The sequence below is a fragment of the Nematostella vectensis genome, chromosome 1 (genome assembly GCF_932526225.1).
Source record: "Nematostella vectensis chromosome 1, jaNemVect1.1, whole genome shotgun sequence".
Lineage (NCBI taxonomy): Eukaryota > Metazoa > Cnidaria > Anthozoa > Actiniaria > Edwardsiidae > Nematostella > Nematostella vectensis.
In genome coordinates, this window is record NC_064034.1 from 21,872,005 (window position 1) to 21,886,874 (window position 14,870).

At 40.1% G+C, this 14,870-nt stretch overlaps 1 protein-coding gene across 1 annotated transcript; it reads left to right on the forward strand.

Moving 5' to 3' along the window:
• The first annotated feature begins 4,275 nt into the window (after positions 1 to 4,275).
• On the forward strand, positions 4,276 to 9,478 carry LOC5518321 (tyramine/octopamine receptor). The gene has a single exon (XM_048731255.1). The coding sequence runs from the start codon at positions 4,720 to 4,722 to the stop codon at positions 5,824 to 5,826; it is 1,107 nt and encodes a 368-aa protein (XP_048587212.1). The 5' UTR covers positions 4,276 to 4,719; the 3' UTR covers positions 5,827 to 9,478.
• Positions 9,479 to 14,870: the final 5,392 nt, after the last annotated feature.

Consider the following 14,870-nt stretch of genomic DNA (forward strand, 5'->3'; position numbering starts at 1 on the left):
TACCGCTTACCGGCTCAAGGAGACCGCTGACAGGACTCCCCGGTCGGCCATCTTGAATTACGGTTATTCGTTATGCTCCGAGATGCAGAGACATTCTGACTCTTACTAGTAAATTTATCACGTTATATTATGAGCCGATCGCATGTATTAGCCACTCATACTTTCACGTATCGATTTATATTCTAGAATCGTATTATCGTTTTTTATTAAACACCATATACAATCTACAATCGAGGAGTTTTCTTTACCTCTAAAAAGCAAACACCACTATTAAGCGGCCACTTCTATTAAGCGGTCACCCTCTATTTAAGCGGTCAACCTCTATTAAGCGGTCACCTTATATAAAGTGGTCAACCTCTATTTAAGCGGTCAAACTCTATTTAGCGGTCACCTTATATAAAGTAGTCACCCTCTATAAAGCGAACGCCTTTTTTAGCTATCAATATTAAGCGGTCTTCCCATTTGTGCGTTTTTGTTTGAAAAGTTGACTCCGCTTCGATAATTTTACAATCTTGTCAGACAGGTCAATCAAGCGGAAAAGTAAAAACACTAGAAAAAGTAATTGCAGTAGTTGTCGCAGGAGTTTCGCTCGCCTCAAGAGCTGCACCGTTCTGAGTTTTCTTGCTAGCGCTTTACTCCCACCGTCTACAGGCCTTCCAGCGAATTTATATAACTCATATAGCAGGTGGCTTAGTGTTTCCTAGAATAAAAAACAATTCCGATTTACAACGTATTTTAATAAAAAGAAGGTGCTACGATGTTCTACAATTTTAGTTAACACTCGATTGAACCTTCTTTAATTCAAGGCATATATCGTATTATTTTTACCACTTTTTTGCGAATCGTTTTTAAGGATCGGTAATTGCGGCGACTTCTGTGCAATTTGGACCGAAATATAAATGATGCAAGTTAATTGGTTCACTGTTTTTTTTGTCTGGGTAATTACGAAAACATCAAAAAGCCCGCACAAATACGATACACAAGAATAAGAGAGGGCTGCGGCACCTTTAAGGCGATAAACAAATAAACGTCAAAACAGCGATTCTATTGAATTAAGTCATATGAAGTCCATCAAATTAACAAGCACAATATATATCTAGGCTAGCATTTAATTGTTTTATTTATTTATCCGTGTGGATAATACGTCTATTGTCCGAATTAATCCTCAGACCCAACTGCCTTGATTAGCTCTGTCTTTCTGCTCAATCATTAAAAAATTGCAATATGCCAGTAGATACAATCCGTCATCGAGGAGAAACTAGCAACAAAATTTAGCTGGAAGGTATCGAAGTTTGATCTTGGTAAACAATTTCCTGAAAATTGCCTGAAGTATCTCCAAAAATGCTCGCATGCTCTCTTAAAGGGCTACTATTACGCACCGTTTTCGCGCATTATGTTTTCGGTTTGTGAGGCACCCAATGTTCGTTGTCTAAGTTATGTTGCCATGGTGAGGGTCGCGTGGGGTCCTTCATGATATCTTTTGGCTAGAACGCCGGGACTCTTGACAAAGCATTTCATAAAAGTGGTCAAATTCTTCGATAAACCAAATAAAAAGTCGGTCTATTCCGTGGTCCTCATTTCTTAGATTTTTGTCAACTAATAATGAGTTGAAGGCTAGTAAGGGGGTTGTACAGGCTAGTAAAGGGGTTGTACAGGCTAGTAAGGGGGTTGTACAGGCTAGTAAGGGGGTTGTACAGGCTAGTAAGGGGGTTGTACAGGCTAGTAAGGGGGTTGTACAGGCTAGTAAGGGGATTTTACAGGCTAGTAAGGGGGTTGTACAGGCTAGTAAGGGGGTTGTACAGGCTAGTAAGGGGGTTGTGCAGGCTAGTAAGAGGGTTGTACAGGCTAGTAAGGGGGTTGTACAGGCTAGTGTGGGGGTTGTACAGGCTAGTAAGGGGTTTGTACAGGCTAGTAAGGGGGTTGTACAGGCTAGTAAGGGGATTTTACAGGCTAGTAAGGAGGTTGTACAGGCTAGTATGGGGGGTTGTACAGGCTAGTAAGGGGTTGTACAGGCTAGTAAGAGGGTTGTACAGGCTAGTAAGGGGGTTGTACAGGCTAGTAAGGGGGTTGTACAGGCTAGTAAGGAGGTTGTACAGGCTAGTAAGAGGGTTGTACAGGCTAGTAAGGGGTTGTACAGGCTAGTAAGGGGTTGTACAGGCTAGTAAGGGGGTTGTACAGGCTAGTAAGGGGGTTGTACAGGCTAGTAAGGGGGTTGTACAGGCTAGTAAGGGGGTTGTACAGGCTAGTAAGGGGGTTGTACAGGCTAGTAAGGGGGTTGTACAGGCTAGTAAGGGGGTTGTACAGGCTAGTAAGGGGGTTGTACAGGCTAGTAAGGGGGTTGTACAGGCTAGTAAGGGGGTTGTACAGGCTAGTAAGGGGGTTGTACAGGCTAGTAAGGGGGTTGTACAGGCTAGTAAGGGGGTTGTACAGGCTAGTAAGAGGGTTGTACAGGCTAGTAAGGGGGCTGTGCAGGCTAGTAAGGGGGTTGTACAGGCTAGTAAGGGGGTTGTACAGGCTAGTAAGGGGGTTGTACAGGCTAGTAAGGGGGTTGTACAGGCTAGTAAGGGGGTTGTACAGGCTAGTAAGGGGGTTGTACAGGCTAGTAAGAGGGTTGTACAGGCTAATAAGGGGGTTGTACAGGCTAGTAAGGGGGTTGTAAAGACTAATAAGGGGGTTGTACAGGCTAGTAAAGGGGTTGTAAAGACTAATAAGGGGGTTGTACAGGCTAGTAAGGGGGTTGTACAGGCATGATTTCAAATACAAAGAGAGAAACACATGTTTTTCACATTTGGTGGGGGAGGGGTGGAGGGGTACGCGGTCTTACGCTCACTTTGACACTTACGGCACCCCGATCTTTCATTTTTATCAAGGAAGTTTCTCTTTTATATATGTGATATTCTTAAGATAAAACAACGGCTGTCAACCCACTATCCTAACGAACCTCGAGGATTTGCGAATTATTTGGTTTAGTTTTTCGTATTCTATTGACTTAGCCTACGTTTACGTCTCATAAAGAATTTATTTGGGTTTCTATATCGCTTTCTCAAGTGTTTGTTAGAGTTCTACAGCCAAAGGGTTCTTTAAACCATTCAATCACAAATAGTCTTATGTTTTTTCCCTTGGGTTATTTCTAAATGTTTTCCTTAATGTATCGCTTTTTTTAATTTTCAACAATAATTATCTAGGGTATTTCCCTCAGGGCATTTTAAGTCACTTTTCTATACTCTCTTAAAAGGAAATATCAAAGCAACGGGGAATGGGATAAGAACATTTGTTGCCGAGTATAGGAATAAAAACGCAGTCGATGTCGGCAAAATATCATTAAAGTTCTCTTTGATTTATTTACCTTTTAATAATCTGTCAACTCGTTTCCGGTATAACGCCCAGTTAAGTAATGTTGATCTATTCGCTTGGGTTCTTTTAAACAGTAAACCGAATCCCAGCAAAATGGACGATGAAAGCTGTCGAAAAACAGCAACAATCTTATTATAATCCATAAGAGATTTATTATATCATGGGCAAGAGCGCATTCACAGACTGCTTCAGGTTTTACTATCAGCCTAGGAAAACTGCGCTAGTTTAATGGGAAAAAATTCCTTATCTATCAGCCTAGAAAAACTGCGCTGGTATAATAAGAAAAAGGCTTACTGTCTTCACGATTTGGTATCAGGCGTACATCAGGCTGCCAGACATGATAATTCATATCAGACGACACCCATGGAGTCGATTCATCTGCAGGATCTGTCTTTATTTAGCACGACCGGTGGCAAAACCCACCTATATCTCAAATCTTTGTTTGGATGAGAAGCGCACACCTTGCAGGGGCCACTCTTGTTTCTATGAGCGTTGCGGGGGAGATCGGTTTGAGTTTCAATAAAACATAGTCGTGAACATGTCACGGCCTCACTACGAACATACAATCATCGCAACACGACGAACTTGATGAAAACAAACGAGGAATAAAGCGGTTGTCTACCACAAACCATTTTTAATTGCATTATAATTGTTTTTAGTCACAAGACTCGACACTGTCTCGTTAAAACAGCTCTAGGAAAAGATACTGTAATGGTCATGTTTAGGGAATATGAACATTGAGAGACGCGTTGGTTTGTGTGCTTTGTAAAACTCAAGCAGGATAACGATAATTAAATTGATGATAAATACCTCTGAATATCGGGGCATCTTAACAATTGTACACCACTTGAATAGAGTATTTCAAAGTGCAATTAGCGTACATTCAATATTTCGCCAGTCTGCGCATGCGCACCCAATTCTTGTTAATTGACAGTCAGAGTGGACAATTGCTAGCCATGCGCATTGTGCAGAGCGCTACAACTTATAAAGCTCACGGTTTTTTATTCAAAACACCAAACATTAAAAGTAACGACAGCGAGCTAAGACTCAACAAGACAAGAGACATTTTGTGTCGTTTAATCACGCGACAACTTCGCCCAGGCCACCTTTACAGGCTACACTCGTGCCCTGGAGCATTTTTGCACCATCAGGCATAAACAACTCAAATATTTCATCAAGCAGTATGAGCTTGAGTGAGGAATCCAGCACATACACTTGATCGGTGACCGGGACGTCGTGTCCTGCTTCATCTCTGCTGCAAATTGGCGCTCGTAGGTGTGTGTATAGATGTGAGAAGTTGGCGCTTATCAAGTGACGACGCATTTTAATATAGTCCGCAGGCTCGCCAGAACACAGCGTTAAAACATGTCTAGCGCCACTGCTGATAATTTTACAACACAACTTCAAGCCAACCAAAATGGATCGTTTTATTTCGGGGACAAGCCGATCTTCTTTGAGCCGGTGTATGACTCTTGCTTGATCATTCTAGCTGTGTTGATAATTGCAATCAATGTTCTCATAACAGTGCTGTTTGTTCGCAAGCGAGCACTTCGCACTAAAACCAACACACTTCTAGTGAGCCTGGCTATTTCTGACTTGAACTTGGGGTTTATTGGGATCCCGACCAGTGTTGCGTGCAACGCGTTTGTCTACTATCCATCTACACAAGGACTTTGTATCACTTCGGCAGTCATCTACCGGTTCATCGCTGTGTCAACCATCTTCCACATCTTCGCCATCACCATTGAGCGTTATATACTGGTTATTTATCCATTCAAGTACATGTCAATGGTGCGAATGGCGAGGCTACGGCGGGTTATAGCAGCGATTTGGACTGGTTCCTTCTTTATTGCCATCATTCAACTAGCTTGGCAAGACTTTACCAACTTCAACTCCGCCGATCCAATCAAAGTGACGTGCGCGCTGGTTTACAACATATTTGGGATCGCAATTTGCTTCGTAATTCCTCTCTGCGTCATGGCTTTTACCTACTATCGAATGTTTATGGTGATAAGGAGACAAATCAACCAGATCAAAAAACAAAGCTTAGCTAGTGAGAGTACGGGTGAGACCCACAAAGCCCCGTTAGCTACTGAGATGCGGGCAATAACAATATTTGCATTAATGTTAGGTATCTTCGCCACTTGCTGGTCCACCTGGTACCTAGGACTTATTAGCGAGTACATCATTCATCCTGACGAAGAAGACTACGAAACGTACGACAGGTGGTTTTCCGTGTTCGACTTCTTGCGCTTCTCGGTGTCGTTCATCAACCCTTTATTGTACACTTTCATGAAACTAGACTTTCGCGAAGCATTGCGGTCCCTTATTCCCATAGGCAAACATAGTAATAACAGAAGGCAGCGGAGAGAGATTTATATGTCTTTGGGTGCTATTCGAAGCAAAAAGGAGAAAACTCAATTTTTAAGTCCTCCTAGCGACCGGACAATCGATACCAACTCTGGGGCATAAAACAAAAATTTGCCTACAAATGTAAAACCTATGCATTAAAGACGATTATATGCTTTACACAAAAATGCATCCGAAACTAACAGTGAATGTTATTTCAAGAACAAATAATTCATCATGTGATCAGCGTTATTTCGCTGATTTTTTGGGGCGTAGATTTTGGCTTGTGAAAAAGGGAGAAATGCCGTGTTATTACCAGCGTCTCTTTTAGATAAAATGAGTAGCAAAACCACAAAATACTAGACATCGCCAAAACCTGTGATTTAACATGCCAGGGATTTTTGTCTGATGAAAAAGAGAGTTTACTATGGTAAACAATAGTATTATTAGTAAATAATCAGTAGAATGCTACAGTACATTGGTCTATTTTGAACAATTGTCAAAAAATTGTGAAAAAGGATAGTATAAAAAAGTCAACATTGGCAATATTGGCTTTCTCATTTTATGGCGACGAAACTGTGCGTTTTATCTCATCCTTTGATATGGGTTACAAATATGAACCATCTACCATATGTCATTCGAGTCGCATTATTCTTAGTGCTTTTAAAACATCCTTTCTTCATTGCTTAATTCAATTCAATCCAGACAATCTTATTATTTGATTATGCGCAGTGAAAATTGTATGTAAAGGTGACAGCAGCCTTTTAATATGTGCGAAAGACATTTAAAACCAATTTTCGGTTGTCTTGTACTGAAAAGATCAGAGATAAGAGATAAAATTAAATGTGATATGCTTTTTCTGAACAAACATAACACTGGCGCTTCTTGGTGGTCTCAATTCATTTCCGTATGTCAGACGAAAAAATTAATCTTTTTCTTTACAAATCCGCTCGCTCTGTTTTGATATGCCATTTTATAAATTATGCCATTTATGCCATTTTATAAAAATCACAAGTAAGAAAAGACAAAGTAGAATCACAGCAAGAGAATATAAAACCCTCTGTGCTTTATGCACAGAGATGATTAAAATATAAAGAGACCAAAAACAATTAATATAGCCGAAGTATCAAGCCGAAGTGTCAAAATGCTTCCGTCAGCTTGAAATAGTTCGTTTATGTCTTGCGCTCTTCCTATAATATGGCTTTTTGGATGTAGAGTTGTATTGATAGTGATCGGTAAATAGAAAACTGCTAAAGGGAATAAATCGCAGAGGAGCGTTGAGGAGGCTAACAGTGCCACCTGTTTCATTACGATATTTGCTCGAGATTGGAGAGCTTTCTTACGCCCGTCAGGACAGGGTCTCCGTCAGGACAGGGTCTCCATTAAGAACAGGGTCCCTGAGATCGGCCACAAAGTACTCTTGATGATTTTTATACCGCGTTGAATGATGTACATGTCTACTGGAGGGGAGGGGGATGCTGAATGTTTATGGTGTTTACGGTGTATTGAGGTCGAACGAGGAGGAGAAAGGAGCATGGGAGAACAAGCAAAAAATCCACATTAACTCGAAATTAGCACGGTCGCATTTTTTTTAAGTGTTTGCAGCAGTTCGAGTACTCGCTTTCTTTTTGAAGGCGTTTGTTCCGATGGCGCTTTTTGCAGGCGTTTGTTCCAACGACTCTTTTTGCAGGGGTTTGTTCACATGGCGCCTTTTGCAGGGGTTTCTTCAGATGACGCTTTTTGCAGGCGTTTGTTCAGATGGCGCTTGAAATGGCGCCAACGACTACTCAGGACTAGGTGTTTTTGCGATAATAATACCCCAACAATTTCAAGCAGGCTAGTAATATATGATCCCCCAAAATCACCAATACGCCAGGGGTGAAAGCGTTTTTTGTAGAGGTACATCTAAAGGTGGAAATCGACAAGCTTCGAGAAGATCAAAATATTAAGGGTGCGCTTTAAGACAGTAAGTCTTTAAGGACTCCGCGTATACTTGAAAAGGTCTTAGATATATAGTTACCGTTGATATTCTATTTTAGAGGAGGCTCTTATCTGCTAAATCTACTTATCTTCCTAAGTAACACACATTTTCACACATTGCCCAGTGCGTTCTTTGTTAGAGTTGTTGCAGAAAAGAACCTTCCGCTTACGATAAAAACATCTATATATAGGCATATCAAGGACAATTGAATAGTCTTTTTGTTATCATTTTAGATGTTTTGAATGTTTATAGAATCGATGCATGGCTTTTTGTAATTTATAAAAACATGTTCACAAGGGATACGAATGACGCGGACGATGTTAGAACTTTCGTAATTTTTTTCTCACGGCGGATATAGTGGATTTTAATAGTATTCTAAAAGCTTTAGGCTAAACATGGGGCTCCAGAAAAAAATTATCTGCTTAAAATGCTATATGAACGAGCAACAAAACAAGTTTTTTAATAGGATAAAAACATGTGAGTCGGGTAGTTCCTAAGTGTCATTTCGTGTCGAAATGGTTATTAAATATGACGTTTATTGGCATGGTATCTGATAAGAGACGCGTATATAAATACCAACAATAAGGAATGACTTAGGTAATCGGTGTAATAGCGCCATAAAAACAAACGAAGAAATAGGAAATCTAGAAGTACAACGGTAAACGAAAGAAAAAAAAGAATTTTAGTGAAAGCTCTGTGTACAGCAATAGTGGTTCACTGGTTTTGCTTTTACTTTGCTCTGTGTACAGCAATAGTGGCTCACTGGTTTTGCTTTTACTTTGCCTGGCTCAGCGACGTGAGGCGACCATCGCTTGGCAAAATTGCACCGGAATTTCGTTGACAAATTTTACTTGAATTCGCCAACACTTGACTTGTATTCTTTCGTTACCTGGTTACCTGCGTTAACCCTGTTTGCACTTGTGATCCGTTTGCGTTCACCTGGTGTGTACTTGTGTTGTGTGTATTTATTCACCCGGTTCACACTTGTGTTTTGTTTTCATACACCCTGTCCGCACATGTATTGCTTTTGCGTCCTCTCTGTTTACAGTGTTGCGTTTGCGTCGTCTTTGTTTACACCTGTGTTGCATGTGCATTCGCTTGATGGTTCAAACTTGTGTTCAGCCGCGGATCACTATATGGATTGGAAACGCGAAAGAAAAAATCAATGCATTTTCCTTTCTACTCTTTTCTTACAACGACATAAGAGACCTGACTATTAGCAGGAAAAGGGGAAAACGTTTTCTACTTTTTATGTTATCAACGATTCCGTGCAGCTTGGTAATTGCCTATTTCAAAATTACACTAAATCACTATTTTCTCATGTTTTATTACCATCATCCTAAATCACTCACGTCGTGCATAATCTTAATTTAATATTTTGATACGCGGCTTTAATAGTAAAATTGTTGAACAGTAAAATTATTGAAAATAGATCAAGATGAAACCATCTTATGTAAATAAAAATAGTAAAGGCAAACAAAATGAATAGAAAACTGCTTTTTTACCCACAATAGTGAAGTTTTAGAGTCAAGGAACTCAGAGTGCATATCTGGAATCGATATCAGTAGCAAAGACAGAGCATGCCTCCTGTGGGCGCTTCAGTTATTTGAATTTCAAAATGACTATACTTGAAGCTGTAATGACTCTGCCAAATTTTCGTTTTTAATAATTAAATTTAATATTTTGATACGCAGACTGAAGTCTGCCCTGGAGAAGTTTTATTAAAGACGAAAATTTGGCAGAATCGAATTCCAGTTCTTGGTGTATTATATTCATTCTTCTGGTTCACGAACACGACTATATGGGCTTTTTGTATTTATTTGAAGCTGTAATGAAATATGACTCCTGGAGACATTGGTATTTATACATTGAACATTAGAACTTATAATAAAATTATACCCATGGCTGTATAATACCCCCACTTTACGTCCAGTTGTGGAAGAGGTAGAAATTGGTTCTTTACCTATGAAATTGAAGGCCTTGACTTCCGCCAAGTTCATCAGTAAGAAATGATTTAAACAGCCTCTGAGAGGTTCGGACAACCCGAATTTAAGATATATATATTCACAATAAGCATTATGTACTGCCCACTGTACGATATAGACTAGTTTATTCAAACAGGAGCTTTGGGGAGCTAAAAAATCGGAGGCTCCAGTTGCCTCGAGGCGTTAATCCCTGTCAGCCATAATTGGTCCTGTGTCAACTTACACTTGCTAACATCAATTAGCGCCTTGCTCAAATCTCACTTACTTCATACGCTCCCTACCATACACATACATATTATAACAACACAATCTTGTAACATTGTAATCTGATCACATCCGTTGCATGCCATTGTCACGTTAGTCGTACCGTGTTATCACAAGCTCAAGCTATGAAAATGCGGACCTTAGTTGAGCGAAAATCTGACGTAATGTAAGCCTCACACACAAACACATAACATGTGCAACCACACGTTCGTGTATAGGAGCAAGCTGTTTAGATCGATCACAACAGTTTGAAATACACCTCAGACGCGGTAATATCTCCTGTTTCCCCTTCAGCCTTTTTCTATTCCGTCGTAGTCCACGTGTCTCCTACCCTTGGGACCCATCAGTTTTTACCTCCCTTACCGCGTCTGACTAGCCGTCGATCTTGCTCCCTGACGATAAATCGTGGCTAGAATCAGTGTGGTGGCACATTTATTCCTAAGAGCTCTTATGAAATCTCTCACATTATTGTTTTGTTTCTGTGTGTTTGCGTATCTACTTTTATCAGCCCGCCAGGTACATGCATGCGTATTCCAGCCCGCCAGGTACATGCATGCGTATTCCAGCCCGCCAGGTACATGCATGCGTATTCCTGCCGTTTCTGCTGCCTGTACCTCCGCGTTTTATTTTCGCTCTATATACGCCATCGCACACAAGCTGGTAATTATCACCTTCCTCCGAAGGTCAAATACACAGTTCTCCCATAACATTTCACTGCAAGCCTTTTTCTACCTCCCTTCAATAGCCACAACTCTTACCCCTACAGCCCCCAATGCAATACACCATATAAAATAGCCACACGTACACACTTTAACCCACGCACTAACGTCTAAACCAAACCTAAGTCATACATTCACAGGGACATTAAAGCAGACAATGCTCTAGTAACTTACTACAACAAAGATTTCAGAGCAATTTTGGTCGACTTCGGCAAATGCCAACATGCGAAGGATGCACGGCTGAAGCGCTTGTCGGCGGAGGTGCAGAGGGAGTAGTACCACCTGAGGCACCCGCAAATTGCGCCCGAGATTGTGAGAGGTATACGTCAACCGAAAGCGATGTCTATTCTTTTGGACGTATTTGTGGCTCTATTGGGGACAAAACTAAGAACAGTGCTCTTAACAAGGTCGCCCCTGAATGCACTAGAGAACAGTACTGGTTAAGACCAAAAATTAACGCCTTGTTAGTGTCACTAGGGGAGCACGACCAAAATTCTTGAACTCACTGGTTTAATTTTTATTTTGGGTGGGGGATGGGGGGGGGGTTCAATAATTTTCCTACAGTTTTTTTAGGAAATAAGACCTCGCGTTGTCAAGATGTTGCATCTTTCGGCAACGGACTGTCAAGATGACTCATCTTTGGGCAGTTGTTTTAAACCCTTTTATAATTTTATAATGGATTCGCAATGATTATTTGCTTTCCTTTCGGGCCAAGTTGTTGTCAAGATGTCCCATCTTTAGGCGACAAGACTGCAAAGATGTCTCATCTTTTGGCAGTTGCCCCCAAGGAAGCATCCCACCATTGTAACTTTTTTACTACGAAGCAAACATTGATTTTTTTATCTTTGCCTTGCAAATCGAAGAATTGCGTTAATCTTTGGTCTAAAATACCATATTCCGATTGTTCCCTTTTGTTTGCTTGTTTGTAAGTTCGATCTAATTGTCTGACAAAAGAAAGTGTAAACGATTGGGACTATTTATCTTTTTATAGCCCACTTCCGGGAATTTGTATTCAGGGAGTAAGAAAACATTATTTCAGTTAGCTGAGAAACATGACTAACTCTTTTTTAGTGAATGAAGATGAAATGTATTGTTTGAGTTGCTTATTAAACGCGAGACTGGATTTGGATATAACCAGAGCACTATAATCACTACAGTTTGTTTCCCGTATAGAGTGTCATTAGAGCGGAAGTAAATAGGCCGGACGGTTTGCCGCCCTGTCTTCTTGTGACCCCACGCTCGTTCCATAATTGAGAATTAAGCTTAGCGAGACAAGTGGTTATGGAAAGGCTTTGTCGAGTTTACGACACGCACCGCGTCCGTCTTGTTAGTTTCATTCGATTATGGAGGATAGTATGTTGGACGTGTATCAAATGGCAAAAGCTCTGTCCAAAGTGTTAATCCTGAGTGACGTTTTTCGCACGTATTCCCTTTGAGGGGATTCCGACCTACGGGTTCCACCCGCAGCTCAATTAACTTTTTAGTGCACCAAAGCTCCTCATGGCAAAATGAAGCCCATGAGAAAGGGATTTGATTGGTCTGAATCTACAAAAGAGACAAGCCGTTGTTGTCATTGATGGATGTACCTTATTTGATTTTCTATTACATCATCCACGCGGATTCGTTTTAGACTACTGAAAAAGATATAGTGCCTTTATGTTAGAGAGTGTGGTGTATTCACCGCAGACTTTATTCCAACATGGCGGCCATGGCGCGAGAACAAGGGTCGTGTGACCGCTGATCACATGGCCATATCAATACCATAGCGAAGGGTCAGCATTATTTTTTGTAAAACGTCCGTGTGGGTTCCCTTGATAATAGCTCACCATTTTATATTTCTAGTATTAATCCAATTAAAGAAAAATAACACATAATTTAAGAGAAACATTATTCGAGAAGTATTAGCGTTCGCCCCACCTTTGCTTTTGCTGAAACAAGGGTGAGGACGACAGCGGCAACATCTTCGGGTACGAGTTCAAGCGCTTTGGGTTCCTGTTTAATCTGGAGGGCAAGGCTATCAGGGAGATATTCGGAGAGTTCGACGTGGGTAAACCATTAATAGAATAATTGTATGTACGCGGTTTGCAATCAATCATTTGGTGACCTGATAACTCCACATGATGACTAAATCTTGATTATCACTTTGGTTATTCAGCAAACAAGCACTTCAGCCAACAAGCACGGCGCAATAGCGGAACTTTTCCGGCGTGCACTTTCCCTAGTGAACATATTTGCGCAGGATCAGAATTTTGTTCTTTTGATTTGTAGAGGTGTATGTTAACACGTCCATTTCTATAACGCACGTAAAATATAGGCCAACTCCAAAACGTCAGAAATGCAAACTAAAGATCACCAGACCCGGATACTCATGGATTCATCCAAGGCATAGACGACCTTCAAAAGCACATCCAAGCAATGAAATAGGATTGACTCTTTTGTCAAAATATCAACCTTGATTTCTGACAAATTCATAAACAAATGCTTAAACTTAGAAACATTTCTTACCAAAAAAGACACAAAATTCCCAACTACAAATAAAGACAAGCAAACAGAAACCAAGTCACAAATAGATACCTTTATTGCGCTCCGTCAGGTCCCATTCTACAGCCATCAGCCACAATAATCAATGCTAAGACCTCCATTAATAATAGTAATAATAATAATAATAATAATAATAATAATAATAATAATAATAATAATAATAATAATAATAATAATAATAATAATAATAATAATAATAATTTAATATAGCATTATAAAAATCTCAATGCTTTACAAACATCCTACTCTATTCTACTCAATAATTTCGCTAAAACTCTATCTATATATATATATATATATATATATATATATATATATATATATATATATATATATATATATATATATATATATATACTAATACTTATGATAATATTTCTAAATATTTCGATTTAAATTTGCTGAGACAGTCGGTGTTTCTAATGTGTAGGGGGAGGGAGTTCCATAATTTAGCTGCAAAGTTTGAAAAAGATCTGTCCCCGTAAGTTTTTGTTCGTGATTTAGGAATGACAAGAAGGTTCTTGTTAACGGATCTAAGGGATCGAGATGGCGTATACGGTGTTAAGAGTTCAGTGATGTATTCAGGAGCCTGGTTATGGAGAGCTATATGTGTGATTGTAAGAATTTTGAAGTCTATTCTAGTAGCGACAGGTAGCCAGTGAAGTTCCTTGAGAATGGGTGTAATGGCGTCCCTCTTCTTAGCACCAACGATTAGTCTTGCGGCAGAGTTCTGGACACGCTGTAGTTTGGCGATTTCTTTTTCTTGGAGTCCAGACAGAAGGCTATTACAGGCATCTAGTTTTGATGTTATGAAAGCGTGTACGAGCTGCTCACAGTTATCGCGGTCGAGGTATTTCCGGATTCTGCCAATGTTCCTTATAGAATGGTAGGCTGATTTGCAGATGCTGTTGACATGTTTTGTCATAGATAAACTCGAATCGATGATTACTCCGAGGTCGCGTGCTGCCTGGGCTGGTTTGATGAAATGTCCATCAACGTCGATTTCAGGAATTATGTTGGTTGACGTGAATCGAGATGAGATATGTACAATTTCCGTTTTATCGGGGTTACAAGCGAGGCCATTTGACGTACACCAGATGAGGATGATTAAAAGCGAGTCGCCATCTTTAGGCTATATTGTATGCCTGCACTGCATCATCGGAATCTTGGAAACACCTTCACAGAGAGGCGGTCAAACTCCTCTCCCATAATTATAAAAGTTTTTTTTAAAGTCTCTTTGCACCAAAGCCAAACAAAAAATTTCCAGGTCCAAGGAACCCAGAATAAGCCTGAAAACAATTTTTGAATAAGGTTGGGTAGCAAAGATGTACCACATTGGAGAGTTGAGGCTATTCACTAGAAAATTACTTTCTCACTCGGTGAAACCCAAACAAGGAATTATCCCATTGAATCAACCTCAGCGTGCAAACATCCATAAGCACAGCATTAATTATGCACAAATAGAGTTTATGATGTCCTAAGGCACTCTCCAGATGTGAAAAAGCTGTAATTTTTAAGCAAATTACAAGCAAAACTGTTGTAAGCAACAGGCAGTAGCAGTGCCGTCAGGTTTCTGTTTTCAGTCTTTTTTCTTTTACAATTTTGCTTAAAAGTACCCAAGAGTGAAAGGGCTAATAGGTGTACGTAATAGGTGTATACTTAAACTTTTCAAGTGCT

Excerpts from the sequence above, each read along its gene's own strand:
- LOC5518321 (XM_048731255.1), top strand. The coding sequence starts at position 4,720 with ATGTCTAGCGCCACTGCTGATAATTTTACAACACAACTTCAAGCCAAC.